General features: G+C 38.2%; 1 protein-coding gene across 1 annotated transcript; it reads left to right on the top strand.

Annotated features, from left to right (window-relative positions):
• Window positions 1–3,705: 3,705 nt before the first annotated feature.
• On the top strand, window positions 3,706–17,924 carry LOC138385938 (uncharacterized). The gene is made up of 4 exons (XM_069472112.1): window positions 3,706–3,717; window positions 4,111–4,832; window positions 5,765–5,841; window positions 17,888–17,924. Exons 1-3 carry the CDS (start codon window positions 3,706–3,708, stop codon window positions 5,832–5,834), a joined length of 804 nt encoding a protein of 267 aa, XP_069328213.1. The 3' UTR covers window positions 5,835–5,841; window positions 17,888–17,924.
• The last annotated feature ends 1,092 nt before the right edge of the window (window positions 17,925–19,016 follow it).

The following is a 19,016-nucleotide window of genomic DNA, read 5'->3' as shown; positions in this document are numbered from 1 at the left end:
CTGCTAATATGATTACGGTTACCTCCAGGAAGGGCCTCTACATGGCTGGGGAAAAAGGGAGTAAGAGAGAATTATCTTTCACTGTATAATATTTGTATCTTTTAGATTATGTGCCATGTGAGGCTACTGCTTATTCAAAATTATTTTTAAAAAATCTAGATCAATTCTACACTCAGGGGAAAAAAAACTGAAGCCAGAGGACAATAATAAAATAAATTATTTATCTCTAGGAAAGATGTAGACATCAGAAAGAACTAGATGGAAATACAACTTGGACAGCCAACTTTTAAATGGGTGGGATACAGACATGATTTCAATCCCAGTGAGGCTTCCAGGTACCTATAGTCTAATTATGAGAAAGAAGGCCTTGGGGCCGTGGCAGAATACTTTGGAAAACAAACTGAAACAATTTCACATGTGGAATTACACAGTGGGAGCTGGATGGATTTTTAAAGACACAATAGATCAGAAATGACAATACAGATCAGAGATCACAAACTGGTGGGCCATAGGCCAGATGCCTGTGTGCATTATGTTTGGCCCAAATACTGCTTATTATTATTATGATTATTAATGATTTTTAGAGATGGAGTATGCTATATTGCCCTGAAACTGAATATTGTTTTTAAATTTTATTTAAATTAGTTTCCAACATGTTACAATCAGGAGATCTCACACTTAAGAAAAACTAGGTTGGGTACCATCACTCACACCTGTAGTCTCAATGCTTTGGGAAGCCGAGGTGGAAAGATTACTTGAGGCTAGGAGTTCAAGACTAGCCTGGGAAGTATAGCAAGACTCCATCTCTACAAAGAAACATTAAAAATTAGCCTGGCATGGTGGCAGGTGCCTGTAGTTCCAGCTACTTGGGAGGCGGAGGTGGGAAAGTTGCTTTAGCCCAGGAGTTGGAGGCTACAGTGACTTATGATCATGCCGATGCACACCAGCCTGGTTGACAGAATGAAACCCTATCTCTAAAAAAACAAAAAATTAAACAAAACAAAATAGCTATCTGGCTTCTTTGGAACCTCCTATAGACGAGGCCTGCATTCTTGCATGGCACCACCACGGTGGCTCCTTTTACACAGAGGCAGGCTCTCCCCAGTTGGCCACAGCTCCCCCCAGCAAGCATTCCCCATTTCCATCCCCTGCTGAGCCCACATAAGCATCTTAGGTAAAGAAACTAAGGCTCAGAGGCCAACTTCAAGAGCTCACATGTCCTGTTCCCACTCCCTAGTTCTTAATCTTTTCTTCAATAAGCAAAGCTGGGAAATCAAGGGACAGATAGTGCTCCATAGTCCTCTTGGTTTGAGCCACTACTCAGGATTCCTGACTCTAAATCCTACATCACTACCCCAACCCAGTGGTTGGTTCCAGTACCCACAACTGGGAAACCTTAGTTTTTTCCCTCCCTCAAGGATCATATAAAGCTCACCCAGAATTATAGGGACTGTACTCATCCCAGGACCTCGGAATCTTTTCACCTCTTTTCTGCCATGGTCTGGTCCAATTGCCAGGCCTACCAACATCCCCATCTTTGATAAAATCTGCCACAGAGCCAGAAGCTGCCATTGCCATGGCCTTATCCCAAGAAGGGGCAGCTTCTGATAAGACCCGAGTGCCTGCCACGTTGCTGTGACTGCCGCTGCTGCTCACTGCTGACCCTCCTTTCCTTGCTAATCCCTGCAATCCACGCCTCGCCAGCTGCTGCTCCCCAACCCTACATCTCAGTGACAATGAGCAACCTTCCCCTGTTATGGTCATCCTGTTCCTGCCCTTCCCCACTGCTGCTCAGGAACCTCTGTGGTCTCCACTCCTGAAGCCGATGTTGTAATATGAAATCCTAGATATATGTTAGACCCAATTTTTTGTTCTGCCTGAAGCATGACCTCATTCTCTGGAGTGAGAGCTCCCCATGTCAAGGAATTTAGATCATATCTTTCAGGACCTGTGAAGACTATTGGTTTTCAGGTTGTAAGAGAATCCAACTCAAACTAGCTTATGATTTAAAAATATTACTAGTGAAGGAGTTAAGAACATGCCACCCCAAAATATGTCACTGTGGCATATTGAGTATTTTGATTTAAAAGCCCTTGAAAAACATCAGGTACAAGAAGACCACTCTGATCTTCTTTCTCTTTCTTAAAAGCAGATGAAATTCCCGTGTGAAAGATGTCCTCCCTATACCAGAAGGAAAGTATCATTTTTACCATCAAGGTTAGAAAGTTGAGGCTGAGGGAAATATGTACAGAAACCCCTTATTATCTAACCCTTATCTTCCTAGTCACTTCTCTATCCAATTAACTACCATATCCCAAGCCCCTTGTCACATTTTCACAATTACTACTCTTCATCCAATTCAGCAAATAAGTATTAAATTCTAACTGCATCCTTGGGTCTTCCTTTCCTGATGAAGAATCCTATGCCACATAAAACTTTTGTATTAAATAAATTTGTATGCTTTTGTCCTGTTGCTCTGTCTTCTGTAAATTTAATTTTCAGGCCCAGTTGAAAACCCCTACGAGGGTAGAGGTAAAATGTTGCCTCCCTTACATAATGTCCAGTATAGGGGAGGAGATGGCCTCAGTCCCAATAGCTCCAAGTCACTTGGCTTTTTTTTTTTCTCCATTCTCTGCCTTTGCTTACTCAAACTCTTGCCTCTGCCCCTCCTAACTTTTCCACTGGCAGGCACAGTCTGTGCCTAGGACACATCCTTAGGTCCTCAGAACTGATAAAGAGCTTCTTAGCCAATAGATAAAATCCCACAGGAAGATTCTGATTAGTTCTAATTGAGTCACTTGCTCATCCTTGAATCAATCACTGTGGCCAGAATGGGAAGGATTCTATTATTGCCAACCCCCAGAGAACCAAAATGAGTAGGGAAGGTCAGATCTAAGAAACAATGCTAGGCAGACAAATATATATATATATATATATATCTCCTACAATAGCGCACTGATAAAAACCAGGGCTCCTGTAACAAGACAAATAACTTTATTTAAAAATGGGTAAAGAACGTGAATAGTCATTTCTATAAAGAAATATGAAGATGATCAATAAACATAAAAACATGCTCAATAACATCAGGGAAATGCAAATCAAACCCACAATGAGATACCATTTGACATCCACTAAGATTTGTTTTTAATCTTCTGAATAGCATAGCTTTATTGCACAGCATTCCTGCAATTAGAGCTGTTAAACTTTTTAATGTAAACATATAAAATATTTCTTTATTTTACAACCTTTTGTGCATGTCTTCATTTCTTTTTTAATATACAAGATCCTTACAACATTCAGATTGTTATAATAAAAAATTCACATAGTAACAGGTGTTGGCAAGGATGTGGAGAAATCAGCACTCCGAAGGATAGGAGTGTAAAATGGAGCAGCCACTTTGAAGAACAGTCTGGCAGTTCCTCAAATGGTTCAACACAGAGTTACCATAAATATAGTCACTAACCGTGGGTGATTGGTTGCAGTAGTGCAAATATAGCTCATCGCAGCCTTGAACTCCTGGGCTCAAGCCTTGGCCTCCAGAAGTGCTAGGATTACAGGTGGGCCACCAAGCCGCACCCAGATTTCTTTTTTGGAGTGGGAAAACAAGTTCTCAAATACACTGTGGTGATGGTTGCCCAACTCTGTGAATATACTACAAACCACTGAATGAACACTTCAAATGAGTGAATTATATGGCACGTGACTATGTCCTACTACGTAAGTAGACAGGCTTCTTCTGTTTGTCCTGCCACGTCCTTTGGGGTCTCTGAGAGATGGAGGGCGCTCCATGTGAAGCTAGGCCAGTTGAGATCAGATCCAATCCTGTTTCTATTTCCTAGCGGTTAACTCCTTCAACACCAACATGGGGATGATAATCCCTACTTGGAAATGTTGTTGTGATTTGTAAAAAGACACATTAGGGTTAATAATGTACAGTGTGTGATACAGAGTAGAGTTTCTGAAACACTACGCATACAGCATATAGCAATGCATATGTGTATACATGCATGCAAACTTCGGGCTTTTGGGGAGGTTCTGAAAGGACAGGATCTGGAGGGCTGGTCGTGACCCTGGTGTCGGCCCTGGGCCCCCTTGTCTCTCAGGGTCTAGGGCAGGGCCGTAGCAGAGCATCCTGCTAACCCTGGAGCCAAAGAAAAGTCCTGGAGCCTCGGGCCCAGAGCAACAAGGCGGTGTGGTAAGGGCGAGGCGAGGCCGCCCTACCGGCGGGGCCAGGGGGTGTTGCTAGGTAACTGCAAGGGGCCGGGGACTCAGCGGCTCCGGGAACCCAGCCCGACCTGCCGCAGCGCGCTAGAGCCGCCCCAGCTCCCTACAGGGCCGGACAGGGAGGACAACACGGCCCCGGGCGCGGCTCTGCGGGGCTGTGATGTAGTGTGTGCAGCCCCGTCCGCGCCGCCCACCGCTCGCAGGCCGGGCCCCGCTGGCGACTGCAAGTCCCATCAGGCTCCGCGACGCCTTCATCGCCTGGCAGTTGCCGGGAAGGGAGGGAGTGGAACGAAACCGGCTGAAGGCGGCTGGGACCGTTCAACCTGCGGCGGGGTTGTCAACAGGCAGGACCGGATCGCCAGCACTGGTGGCTGCAACTTTGCAGAGCACCAGCTTCCCGAACTAAACACGCCCGCTTTCCATGCGGGCTCCTTTGGGGAGCTGTGGCCTGGCCGGCTGCGCGGGGCCGGGGACTTGTCGCTGAGGGAGCCCCCGGCCCCCGCGCTGCCCGGGCGTGGAGAGGTCGCGGACTGGGACCCGGAGGATGCCGCGGTGGCCAGGATCTGGGCTGCAGCCTGGAGGCGGTGGCCGATGAGGGCGGTGTGCGGGTGAGTGCGGGACCGAGGGGCTCTTGCAGTTTGTGGACAACCGGTGCGGCCTAGCTCCCGCTGTCCTCTGGGATTCCTCCCTGGGAAGACGTGTGGTTTAGACCTGGGGTAGGAGGATCGCCCTTTCAAAGCTTTCAGCGGGCTGGAGCCTTCCTGGAACACTGGGAGAAGTCCCAGGACCCCGATGCACAATTTCTGCGAGTCGGAGTAGAGGAAGAAGACAGCTTCATCAAAGGATAGTTTTTCTATTCTCCAATTTCAAAAGCCCTTGTTAACGATGGGCACACAAGTACACAGAGGAAAGTAAAAGTCATTGGAAATCGAGCAGTGGGCAGGGGGAAGGAGGGGTAGGGCAAAACTCACCTTACTGGTGCAATGAACACTATTCGGGTGACAGAAACTCAAGCCTATCAAGCCATGTCTAAAAAAAATCTGTACCCACAGGATATTTTGAATTTAAAAAATTAAAAAAAGTGCTTGTTAATAAAGAAAAGCAATGAGGGTAACAGCGACGTGTGCTTGCCACTGACAGGCACTTTGATAATGGAGGACCCTGAGTCATGGTTGAGGCTCCAGGAGATTTAATCATTGGAATGTTAAAACCCTGATTAATTATGGTTTCTTGTGGGGATCTCCTGGGTATGCTAGTACTGAGATTTCCCCCACAAGTGCCTTATTTGGATTGAAAATATACAAATAACTTTTTATGATCTCTTTCTCTAATGATACTGGTTGCCTTCATAGGCTATTTATGCTTTTCATAAAATAATCAGCATGGAAATCATTGCCTTGAGTTCTGGCCTCTTCTCTGAGTTGCTTTTTGGATTTTACTTGACTGCTTAATACAGCGATGTATTTAGAACACAACCCTGACTCGCTTTGGACAAGATGCATGGCCGACCTTAAAGTATTGCTTTCCCTTTTTGTTTTAGCCTTGATAAAATGAAATGCTTTGAGGAAGGCGAGGATCCAGAAGTCATCTGGAGGATCCTGACCTGGTGACTTTGGGGTATGGAGGACTTTGCATTTGTTATGTACTATTTAAACATTTTTTTCCTACTTTATGTTTTGAAAAGTTGAAAATATAGTATCATTATCCACATACCCACTCCTTAAATTCAACCACTGTTAATTTGGCCATATTTGCTTTAGCCATATGTGCATGGGTTGCCTGCTGTGTGTCTTTTCTTTTGCTTATACCATTCAACAAGTTGCAGACATCATGATAACTTACTCCCAGATATATCAGCAGGTAGCTCCTACATATCTACAAAATATCATTCTCCTACATAATTAGTGTGGTATTAGTAAACCTAAGAAAATTAACAATAAATAGTTAATCTCTAATATTCCAGTCCATATTCAAATTTGTGTTTATTTTTTAACATGTATTTACAAAGGTAGAGTTAATCTACTTAAATTTGGGGTGCAAGCTAAATACTCTGGTAGTGTTCTTGAACTATCTGTGGTAAAGGATCAGTTTTTAAAATTTTTACTCTTTGACAGAGTCATACTTTTGTAAAATACTATACAAGAATCATTAAAAAAGAAATTAAAACAGACAATGTGAGTTCAATTTTTTTATTAAATTCAACAGACATAAAATTACTATCAACTTATGAACATTTCTAAACACTTAATTTCCATTTTCTATACTGATTGGATAGCATAAAGCTCACAGATCAATTCCTGCTTGCCTACTACACTTTGAGAAGCACTGCTCCACGATAATACAATAGAACAATTGTGCACATTATAGTGAAATTCACTATATTTCACACCACCTCATCTGTGTTCTGCCATTCTTGATCCTACCCTTTTATCCCCTTCAAATATTTGGTTAGTTATTTCAACTCTACCTTGGTTTCCTTTTGAGGTAACTGCCAAATCTGTGCCCCCGGATCCTCATTGCTAACATTTACATTAGCAACACTTGCAGCACTATGAAAGGCTTCATGTGGGCTTTGCTAGGATGACATTAAACTGGATAATCTTGTAAACTACCACCCCCGTCCTCCCAAGTGTCACAAAAATGAACAAGAGGAAATAAAATCCAAAGAGAACTTACTGCAGAAAATCAGCAAACAACTGTTTATACAAATCTCCCTGGGAGACTACCTCCCTCTCCCTAGAAAACAACCAGGAAACAGAAGGAAACCTGTAAGTCTACACTCCACACAGAATTGAGTGTACTCAAACAAGCATTTGAAGGTTTAAAAACACTTTGGATTAGAAATTTTAAAACTAAGAATGGAAATGATGAAAAAGAGAGAAATGAAAAAAATTAATGAAATGCAGGGAAGAAATGGAAGAAAAGACAAATTATAAGTCAACAAAGATGAGATAGTCAAGGGAGAATAGGTTCAAATAAAAATTTAATAAAGGGAAATGAAGAAAGGTATGAAAACAACCAAGAGAATTGAAAATGACATAAAAAGGTAAATGAGTCAGAGAAAGTATTGGGAATGGAAGACAGGCAAAGAAGACATAATGTTCATATTATCAGAGTTCCTGAAGAAGAAAAAGCAATGGAACAGAATTACTATTTAAAAATATAATCTAGAAAAAAATTCCAGAAATGGAAAAAAACCTAAATCTACTAACTGAAAGGACTTACTGGGTACCTGGAAAAATTAACCCATAATTATCAACTCTGAGATATGTCTTAGTAAAACTGTTAGATTTAAGAGATAAAATCATCAAGTCTTCCAGTCAAAAAGAACACATAACGTAAAAAGGCAAAGGCAAACTTACAAAAAGCATCAGACATTGCAAAACTGACATACAAAGCAAGGCAACAATGGAGGTGTATCTTTTTTAAAACTCAAGGAAAGTGTGAACTATGGATTTTATAGCCAATTGAGATATCCTTCAAATAGCAAAGCTGTAGAAAAAAAGTTTTCAACATACAAGAACTTGGGTAATTTCTGTATCCACCAGCCATTTCTGAGGAATATATTAGAGGGTGAGCTTCATCCAAACAATTGATGATGGGAAAGTTTCAGCAAAAGGATTAAGAAGGTGAGGACCAGTGTAGAAGACTAATGTCTAACTGTTGCATATTGTAAGAAAGTACAATATTGCAACTAAAAAGATGGGAGGAGAAAAGAGGATAATGTGTTGGTAATAGGTGGGTTTTAAAGAATACTGAGGGGGAAAAAAAACGCTGACAAACCAGATAGTAAAAGGTTAAATAAGACAGTGGAATAACTAAGGGTATTGTGAAAATTTAAGTGTGGAAGTAATCAGTAGAACAAAAATAGAAATACCAATCCCTGCTCTCTAACTTCTAAAAAATAAATGAGAAAGTAATATACATCTTATAATAAGGTAATATAACAATATGCATAAGTAGAAAATTTGAGACCAAGTACATTAGTTTCAGTTTGGCTTATAAAAACAAAAACTTTGAGGAGACAAGAGACATATCTAAAATAAAGTGATTCAGAGAAGCTAAACATAAACTATTGGACAAAAGCATATCACATAAATGGAAACAAAAATTGAGCAGGAGTAGCAATTGTGATATCAAAAAAATAGAACTCAATCCCCAAAGCATTAAATGTGACAAAGGACACTGTGAAATTTTTATCTTATGGAGGTATATGTACATAAAATTTGCTCCCTGGTTATGGAGACTATATGGCTTATTCACAAAAACTGATTAAGTATTAGGTCACAAAGGGCACAACAGTAACATTCATGAAATAGAAATATTACAACTAACACTCTTGTTAGTAATACAATGTCATAAACCTAGGATTTACTAACAAAAATAAAAGTCAGAAAGGTCCATCACTTGGAAATTTTAAAACTTCTAAATAACTTCTAGGCAAAGGGAGAAATACATGCTGAAATTACAGAATTTTTAAGAAATAATGATATTGAAAACACTACATATCAGAATATAAGGGATGTCTTTGAATCATTGGTTAGAGGAAGTCAGTGCACAAAAAACATCTATTAATAAAAGTGAAGATAAGTGAGTTAAATTTCCAGTTTAGAAAACAAAAAGAACAAAGTAAATGAAAAAAAAATAGGAAGGAAATAAAATAAAAGCAGAAATTAATGAAGAGAAGAATAGGAAAACAATATCTAGTTGATAAAAATATTTGCTTTTTGAAACAACAAAAGAGATAAAATATTAACTAACTTGATAAAGAAGAAATGAGAGGCTGGGCATGGTGGCTGACACCTGTAATCCTTGCACTTTGGGAGGTTGAGGAGGGAGGATCACTTGAGGCCAGGAGTTTGAGACCAGTCTGAGCAAGAGCGAGACCTCATCTCTACTAAAAATAGAAAAAAATTAGCTGGGCATGGTGGCGAGTGCCTGTAGTCCCAGCTACTTGGAAGGCTGAGGCAGGAGGATTGCTTGAGCCTAGGAGCTTGAGGTTGCAGTGAGCTATGATGACACCACTATACTCTAGCCCAGGTGACAGAGTGTGACTCCGTCTAAAAAAAAAAAAAAAAAAAGGAAATACATCTAGCTTAGTTGTAAAACTAGTATCTTATTTAATAGAGAACCAACATAGACATTTTCTACTAAGATCAGGAACAAGGCAAACATGCCTACTATCTCCACTACTTTGCAGCATTTTCCCACAGGTGATAGCCATGCAGTTTGACAAGAGAAAATAAGAGAAAGCACAACCTATAAAATGAGGGAGAAATCATTATTAAAACAAATTTTAAAAATCATAAGAGAGTACTTTGTTGCACTTTTGTCAAGGGTTGGCCAACTACAGCCCATAGACTGGCTGGCTGTTTTTGTAAGTAAAGTTATACAGCCATGCCCATTTATTTACATATTGTCTGTGGCTGCTTTTGGACTACAATGGCAAGTTGAGTACCAAAGAGAGAGGTCATCTGGCCTATAACCTAAAATATTTACTATGTGGCCCATTAAGGAAAGGTTTGCTGATCCCTGCTCTACACAAATAAATTATGTATAATTAGAAAATAATGTGATAGAGTTGAGTTATCCCTGCTGTACTGAAATAAATTTGAAAACCTAAGTGAAATGGATAATTTCCTAAGGAAAACCAGATTACTGAAATTAAGCACATTAGAGTTAGATAACTTAAATAGACAATTTCCATAGAAAAACAGAGGAAGTTATTTAAGGAACTATCCCAACAAATCTCCAAGTCCATATGGTTTCACAGAATTCTACCAAACATTCAAAGACTAGATAGTCCCAATGCTCCAGAACCTTGAAAGAAGAAAAACTTCTTAATTATTTTTATGAAGCAAATGTGACACTGATAATTAAACTGGGTAATGACAGTATAGAGACAGAAAACTTGACACCAGTATCACTCAAAAGGAAATATTATCAGAAAATCCAACACCATAGTAAGAAGGTACTACACCATTACCAAGTCGAATTTATTCTAGAAATGGAAGGTTGGTTCAATATGAGGACATCTATTAATATATGCCATATTAGTACATCTAAGACATGACTTATTTGATTATTTCCAGAGATACAGGGAAAGTCTTACCAAAATTCAATACCCATTCATGATAAAAACACTCAGGAAAAAGAAATTGGAGGGATACTATTTGAACATGATAACATACAGGTAGCTTAGTTGTAAAACTAGTACCGTATTTAACAGAGAACCAACACAGCACTTTCGACTAAGATCTGGAGCAAGGCAAACATGCCTACTAGCTCCACTACTTTGCAACATTTTCCTACAGGTGATAGCCAGGCAGTTTGACAAGAGAAATTAATTAGAGGTGTAAGAGTAAGTCAAGATAAAAGAAAAAACTCCCTCTAATTGCAGATGATGGCATAGAGTACCTGGAAAATCCCAGAAAAATCAGTGCTAAAACTGACTCAAACAAAAAAAGAATTCAGTAAAATATTAATAAATGGTATAAGGCAAAGGTCGTGGGTTTTTTTTTATATGCATATATTCTCATGTTGATTCAGCACCCTTTAGGACTATCCTGCATTGATCCTTGAAAATCAATTGACCATATATGTGAGGATCTGATTTTGAACTTGATATTCTGTTCAATTGTTATCATTATATGAATAATCACTGTCTTGATTACTGCAGTGATATTGTAGACCTTACAATCAGGAAGTATAAGTCCTCCGACTTTGACCAACCTTTTCAAGAAAATTTTGGCTATTCTAGGTCCTTTGTGTTTCTATATAAATTTGAGAATCAGCTGGTCATTGTCCACCTACACGCTGCTGGGATTTTGATAAGGATTGCTTTCAATCTAGAGATAACTGGAAGCGAGGGAGCATAATTAACATCTTAAGAACACTGAGTCTGTCAGTCTCTGAACATGTGTACATCTCCTAAATAGGTCTTCTTTAATTTCTCTCCGCAGTGCTTTCTAGTTGTCAGTATACAGGTCTTACACTTATTTCATTAAATTTATCACTGAGATTTCATGTTTTTTGACAGTATTTTAAATCACAGTGATTTTTTAAACTTACAATTGTTCTTTGCCATAATATAGAAATAGAAACTTTTTTATTATTTCTCTTTTGTCCTGAAACCTTGCTAATTCACTTACTATTTCCAATCGTTTTTTTTATTTTTTTTTATTTTTTTTTAAGATTCCTTAGGAATCCCTATGCAGGCAATCATGTTGTTTGTGACATTTTTACTTCTTCTGTTCCACCTTTAAACTTTTATTCCTTTGTTTTCCTTTATTAAACCAGTTAGAACATCCAATGCAATGCTGCATAGAAGCAGCAGGAGTGAAGATACTTGTCTTGTTCACAGTCACAGGGGGAAGCATTCAGTCTTTCAATCATTAAGTATAAAGTCAGCTATAATTTTTTTGTAGATTTTCTTTATCAGATTGAGAGAATTCTCTTCTTTTATAGTTTGCTGAAGTTTTTCATAAGTGGATATTGAATTTTGTGAAATACTTTTTCTGTATCTATTGAGATGTAACTTTTCCCCTTCATTCTGTTAATATGGTGAATTACATTGATTTTAAACCAATCAACTGGTTTTTCTGTTTTCATTTTTTTTTTTTTTTGTTTGTTTGTTTTGGAAACAGTCCTCAGTCTGTTCCCCGGGCTGAAGGGCAGTGGCGTCATCAGAGCTCACTGCAATCTCAAACTTCTGGGCTTAAACAATCCTCCTGCCTCACCTGCCTGAGTAGCAGGGACTACAGGCCCTCGCCACCACACCTGGCTAATTTTTCCGTTGTTTTGTAGAGATGGGATCTTGCTCTGTTGCCCAGGAGGGTATTGAACTCCTGGCCTCAAGTGATCCTTCCACCTCAGCCTCCCAAAGTGCTAGGATTAGAGGTGTGAGCCACCATCTGGCCTCTGCCTTAGATTTGTGACAGAATTCACAAGTGAAATCACCTGGACCTAAGTTTTCTTCTTGAGAGGTTTTTTAAAATTATCAATTCAATTTCTTTAGCAATTATAGAGTTGTACAGATTTTGTATTTCCTTTGTATTAGTTTTGGTAAAAGTAGTTTTTTTCAAGAATTTGTACATTTTTTCTTAAGTTGTCAAATTTATTGGCATAAAGCCTATTATAATATTTCCTTACTATCCTTCATCCTATAGGATTTGTTGTGATGTCTCCTTTTTTTATACCTGATAATTGTAATTTGTCTCTTCTCTATTTTTTTCTTTATCAGTTTGTCTTAATTTTATTAATCTTTTCAAAGAATTGACATTTTGCTTTAATAATTTGATTTATTTCTATGATTTATCTTTTTTATTACTATTATTAGTTCTTTTCTTCTAGTCACTTTCTAATTTGCTTTCCCCCTCCAACCTCTTAAAGTGTACACTAAGATCATTGATTTTAAACTTTACTTCCTTTCTAATATAATCATTTTAGGCTTTAAATTTCTCCCTAGGCATTGTGTTAGTTACATCTCAAAAATTTTGATATGTTGTATTTTCATTATCATTCAGTGTAAAATATTTTAAAATTTCTCTTGGGGTTTTTTCTTTGACCCATGGGTTACTTAGAGGTCTGTTGTTTAATATTCAAAATATTTGGGCTTTATTTTTTTTTATTTTATTTTTTTTTTGAGACAGAGTCTCGCTCTGTTGCCCGGGCTAGAGTGAGTGCCGTGGTGTCAGCCTAGCTCACAGCAACCTCAAACTCCTGGGCTTAAGCGATCCTCCTGCCTCAGCCTCCCAAGTAGCTAGGACTACAGGCATGCGCCACCATGCCCGGCTAATTTTTTCTATATATATTTTTAGTTGTCCATATAATTTCTTTCTATTTTTAGTAGAGACGGGGTCTCACTCTTGCTCAGGCTGGTCTCGAACTCCTGACCTTGAGCAATCCACCCGCCTCGGCCTCCCAGAGAGCTAGGATTACAGGTGTGAGCCACCACGCCCGGCCAGGGCTTTATTTTTTAAAAATATTTTATTGTTAGACTCATTTCCAGTTTCATTCTGCTGTGGTCAAAGAACATACTCTATATGATTTCAATGTTTTGAAATTTGAGATATATTTTATGGCCCAGCATGTAGTCTATCTTGGTGAACATTCCATGTGTACTTGAATGTGGACTCTTCAGTTGTTGGGTTAGTGTCTCTAAACATCAGGTAGGTCAAGTTGGCTGATAGTACTGCTCAAACGTTTCATATCCATGATGATTTTATTTTGTCTTTTTGTTCTGTCAGTTGGTGAAAGAGTGATTAAAATCTCCAGCTATAATTTGCACTTGTCTACTTCTCCTTTCAGTCCTGTCACTTTTTGCTTTTGCTGTGTCTTGCAGATCCATGCCCTGTGTACGTACATTCCATCCTCAGCAAAAGAGCCAAGAGGAATTACCTCCTAAGCATTTCTCTCCTTTTTTCTCCTGTTAGTGCACTGCCTTCTCAATGTTTCCTTGTCCCACAAATTCCAGCCTTCTCAGCTGCTTCGGAAGCCTCTTACTCTCTACTTGGGCTCTATCTTCTGCAGTCCAGAGACCACCCGTGGGCAGAAAACAGAGGAAAAGTTGAGTTCACTTCACTTGTTCCCCTTCTTTAAGGGATTATGGCCCATGCTTTCTGTCATCCAATGCCTGAAAACATTTGCTTCATATATTTTGTTCAGAATTTGAATTGCTGATGGTTAAAGAGAAAATACAAAACTAGTCACTCCTTCATAGCTAAATGTGGAAGTTCAAAACACTCAGATTTTTTAAAAGAAAGAGTTCTTTTAGTCTTTCTTGCTTAATCCATAAGATTTAATATAAATCTAGTGTAAAGAACATATAAAAATGTTGAGCTTGGTATAAAAGAAACTCTCTGGATCATTCATTTTAAACAAGTGGAGATCTTCCTCTAAAAGAAAGAGTACTCATCTTGATCCAGGAAATGGGTAAGATTTTGTATTAAGAGAATAGGTGGGGAGTGGTGGTTCAGGCCTGTAATCCTAGCACTTTGGGAGACCAAGGCGGGAGGATCACTTGAGGTGAGGAGTTCAAGACCAGCCTGGGCAACATAAAAAACCTATCTGTACAAGAAAAATAAAATAAAAAATTACTCAGGCATGGTGGCATGCACCTGTAGTCCCAGCTACTTAGGAGACTGAGGCAGGAGGATTGCTTCAGCCCAGGAGGTTGATTTTGCAGTGTGAGCTGTGCTTGTACCATTGCACTCCAGCCTGGGTGACAGTGTGAGATCCTGTCTCTAAAAAACAAACAAATGAAAAAAGCCTGTCAAAAATTTTCTTGATCTTGGGGCATTTGATGTTTAAATTAGTATAAGAATTAATGATTATTATTCTAGCACTTCATGTCTGTTATTGATTCTTAATGTTATAAAATTAGGAGTTCTAATTTATCTCCCCTTTTTTTCTCTCCAAAAAAATGTTTTCTCATTTCATTAATTAGGAGATATTAACTTTATATCATTACAAAAGCTTTTTTATGAAATGCCTAATTTCAGTTAAATTTTATTTTTGTCTTGATGTTTTCCCTCTAGCTGGAGGATCTGTTATTAGATGACAAGTATAACACCAAAATAACAGATTTCAGCCTCAGCAACGAATGTACTTTGGGCACTCAACTGGAAACCTTTGCGGCACTGCTCCACACACAGCCCCCGAGCTCTTCCAGTGCAAGAGATGTCATGGCCCTGAGGTTGATGTGTGGAGCCTCGGGGTGATCCTCTCTCTGCTGGTCATTGGCACCCTTCCTTTTGATAAGGCAAACCTTAAGGTGTAGGAAACAGTTGCATCAGTGTACTATACAAAACTAAAAGGAGTTTCATAAAATTACATGGGTTTATATTTTTAACATTATATCAGTTTAGGAGTTTCAGTAGTTTTTTTGTTGTTTTTAACCTAAAACTTGACTCACTACTTTTCTTTCTTCTCTCCCTCCCCAAAGGAACTGTAAGCAAACATAATAAAAGAGAAATACACCATCCCATTCTATATGTCAGCAGAGTGTAAAAAACTTCAGAAACATTTTCTAGTGGTAAATCCACGTAAATGAACTGCTCTGCAGGTAATCACATTAGTGGAAATAAGAAATAACTTTGGAGAGTTTTTAGAATATTTTTAGAACTTAGCTTGGTTTGTGTGGCCTACTGAACTCTTGCTTAGGACTTCTTTTTAAGTTTTTTTTTTTTTTTTCTTATTTCAGCATATTACGGGGGTACAAATATTCAGGCTACATACATTGCCCTTGGCACCCGAGTCAGAGCTTCAAGCATGTCTGTCCCCCAGACAGTGCACACTGCACCCATTAGATGTGTACACACCCATCCCTACCTCCCCCCATCCACTCAACACCTGATGAATCTTACCACTATATGTGTACCTAAGTGTTGATCAGTCAATACCAACTTGGTGGTGAGGACATGTGGTGCTTGTCCCTCCATTCTTGTGATACTTCACCCAGTAGAATGGGCTCCAGCTCTATCCAGGACAATACAAGAGGTGCTAGATCACCACTTCCCTCTGTGGCTGAAGAGAAAGCTCCATGGTATACATACATCACACTTCACTAATCCACTCATGTATTGATGGTCACTTGGGCCGTTTCCACATCCCTCAAATTGTGTTACACATGGATCATCACATTAAACACTCAGCAATGAAAAATCATCCAAAAGCTAAAGGTCAAAGACCAGATACCACAATGGCTCAAAAGAGAAAACAAAGAAACAAAGTTCAGCTCAACAGGGTGAACAGAAATCTGCCCCACTTATCAATTCTCTCAAATGTGAATGGCTTGAACTTCCTACTAAAGAGACATAGGCTGGCCAAATGGATAAACATACACAAGCCAAGCATTTTCTGTCTTCAGGAAACACATCTAACACACAAGGATGCATTCAGACTCAAGGTGAAGGGATGGAAAACAATATTTCAAGCAAATGGAAGCCAAAAGAAAGCTGGGGTGGCAGTTCTTGATTCAGATAACTTAATCTTCAAATCAACAAAAGTAATGAAAGACAAAGATGGTCACCAATAATGGTGAAGGGTACAATTCAACAAGAAGACATAACAATTCTAAATATTTATGCACCTAACTCAGGTGCACCCAGATTCATAAAGCAAATCCTACTTGATCTAAACAAAATGATAAACAGCAACACTGTAATAGCCAGGGACTTCAACATCCCTCTGACAGAACAGGACAGATATTCCAAACAGAAAATAAACAAAGAAACAATGGACTTAAACAAAACTCTAGAATAAATGGGCCTGACTGATATTTACAGAACATTCTACCCCCAAACCACTGAATATACATTTTTCTCATCAGCTCATGGGACGTTCTCTAAGATTGACCATATCCTAGGCCACAAGGCATGTCTCAAAAAATTTTTTAAAAAACCAGGAATTATGCCATGCATCTTCTCAGACCACATTGGAATAAAATTAGAAGTCAACTCCAACGGAAACTCTCATCTCTACACAAAGTCGTGGAGACTAAACAACCTTCTGATGAACAATTATTGTGTTAAGGAGGAAATCAAGTTGGAAATCAAAAGATTCTTTGAACTGAATGGTAAAGGAGACACAAGTTATCAAAATCAGTGGGACACAGCCAAAGCAGTTCTGAGAGGGAAATTTATAGCCATAAATGCCTACATGCAAAAGACAGAAAGATCACAAATCAACAATCTAATGAATTGTCTCAAAGAACTGGAAAAGGATGAGCAAACCAACCCCAAACCCAGCAGAAGAAAATAAATAACAAAGATCAGAGCAGAACTAAAGGAAATTAATAATAAAAAAACTATACAGAAGATTAATAAAACAAAAAGTTCATTCTTTGAAAAAATAAAATTGACATGCCTCTTGCTAGATTAATGAGAATAAGAAAAGGAAGAACTCTAATAAGCTCCATCAGGAATGAAAAAGGAAAAATTACAACTGATGCCACAGAAATACAAAATATAATCTATGAATACGATAAAAACCTCTATGCACATAAACTTGAAAATGTGGAGGAAATGGACAAATTCTTAGAAACACACAGCCTCCCTAGGCTCAATCAGGAAGAAATAGAATTGCTTAGGGCTTTTTAAGCAGGAATTGAGACACTAAAAACAATTTAAGTCATACTTTGACCTATAGTCTATGAAATGTTGCAAATAAATTTTCCTAAGTATTGTGATTATCAGTATATTTTATTTTATGCTGCTAATGAACAGTTCACTTTTTCACAAAATTATGAAAGACCAATGGCTGAATTAAGGGCATGTAGAGAAACTTACACCATATGTTGAAGAAGTAGACATCTGTGATCAGAAACACATTGGTAATTACTCTGTGCCAACATCCTTACATGTGCCTGTGTTTGTATAAGTAACATATTTCTGTTTTTGATTCGTATGTATGCCTAAAATGTGAATAATGGAATGTTAAGCACAAGTTATATAATGAATTAACTTATCTGTTCTGTCATGTTTAGAAACTTAGCTAAATGTGTTTTCATACAATAGCACCCAGTAACTCAGAAACAAGTGCTCGTTTGTGTTAGAAAATGTGTGATCTTTGAGGTCAAATAAAGAAAATTACTTTATCCTGTAACAGAATGATTTCTTACCCAAACAAAACACATAATCTGTATTTTACCCTTCTTTTTTAGACATTTTGTTGAGAATGGAGTATAGAGAAGAAGAAATTGAGCACTCTCTCAGAAAATGGCAACATGATGAAATTACTATGAACTATATGTTACTGAAGGGAAAATCTCTTGAAGTAAGAGTAATTAGAGAAGAGGAGCTGAAATACCCTTTGTGTAAAAATTATCTGTTTATGTTAAACTATTTTCTTGGTTTTTATTGTTTAGATATATATAACATATTTGATATATCATTTTTTAAATTTACCTGCAAATACCAAATCTAGCTCCCATAACCATTATAAGCTACTATTTTAACTTTGAGATAATAACCCTTAATAAGTAAAAAGAACATTTTAAGATATTTTAAGAAAGCCTGGAAAGAAGATCATAGATACATAACCTTTTGTGACTTTTTCCAGCAGTGAGAAAAATACTTTTACCTGAGTTTGTGGTTGTCACTTCTAAACACTGTGATTCCACATCTCTCCAAATGAACTGTTTCTGAGGGGTCTGTGTGTCATGAGTTTAGTTTCCTAATAAATCATTTGGGTTTGTGTTGTGGTTTGTTGTTTTTTTCATTTTCTCTTAGCTGTATGCCAATGATTCCAGTTCAAGCAGCAGTCTTTCTCTTGCTAAGGCTAGGGTGAGCAGTGACCTCAACAACTTTGAGTTCAGTAGTCTGTGAATTATTACTTTACTGATTATTATAAATCGTTATCATAGTCACCCTACCTTAGCCATTTTCGATTTTCTTTTCTACCAGAAGAGAGGGTAGAGGTTGCTGTCTACCCTTTTCTGATCTTTGGCCCTTTTCTGATCTTTTGGCCATTACTATGGATGTTTTAGCATAGTTTAATTTAAAGATTGAGTACTGCTGTTTATGTAGATTAGTTCTTTTCTTCTTCATTGTACTATACTTATCAAATAGTTTAAGACAAAAATGCCTGTTTTTATAGAAGCACCTGGAGGAATGACAAGGTGAAATACATATGTTTGCAGTGAGAGAACTGCAGATGATAGATACTCAGTGCTTCAGAATGGCAAAAAAAAAAAAAAAAAAAAAAAAAAGGTATAAAATTTTACCTGTTTGCAAGAAAATTTGTTTTTTCACAAAAGTAATGGGAGTATGTTATTTATTTCTCACTTTTTA

Source organism: Eulemur rufifrons, chromosome 7, assembly GCF_041146395.1.
Source record: "Eulemur rufifrons isolate Redbay chromosome 7, OSU_ERuf_1, whole genome shotgun sequence".
NCBI lineage: Eukaryota > Metazoa > Chordata > Mammalia > Primates > Lemuridae > Eulemur > Eulemur rufifrons.
The sequence above is the reverse complement of the archived record's forward strand: the minus strand, read 5'-3'. Positions and strand labels throughout refer to the sequence as shown.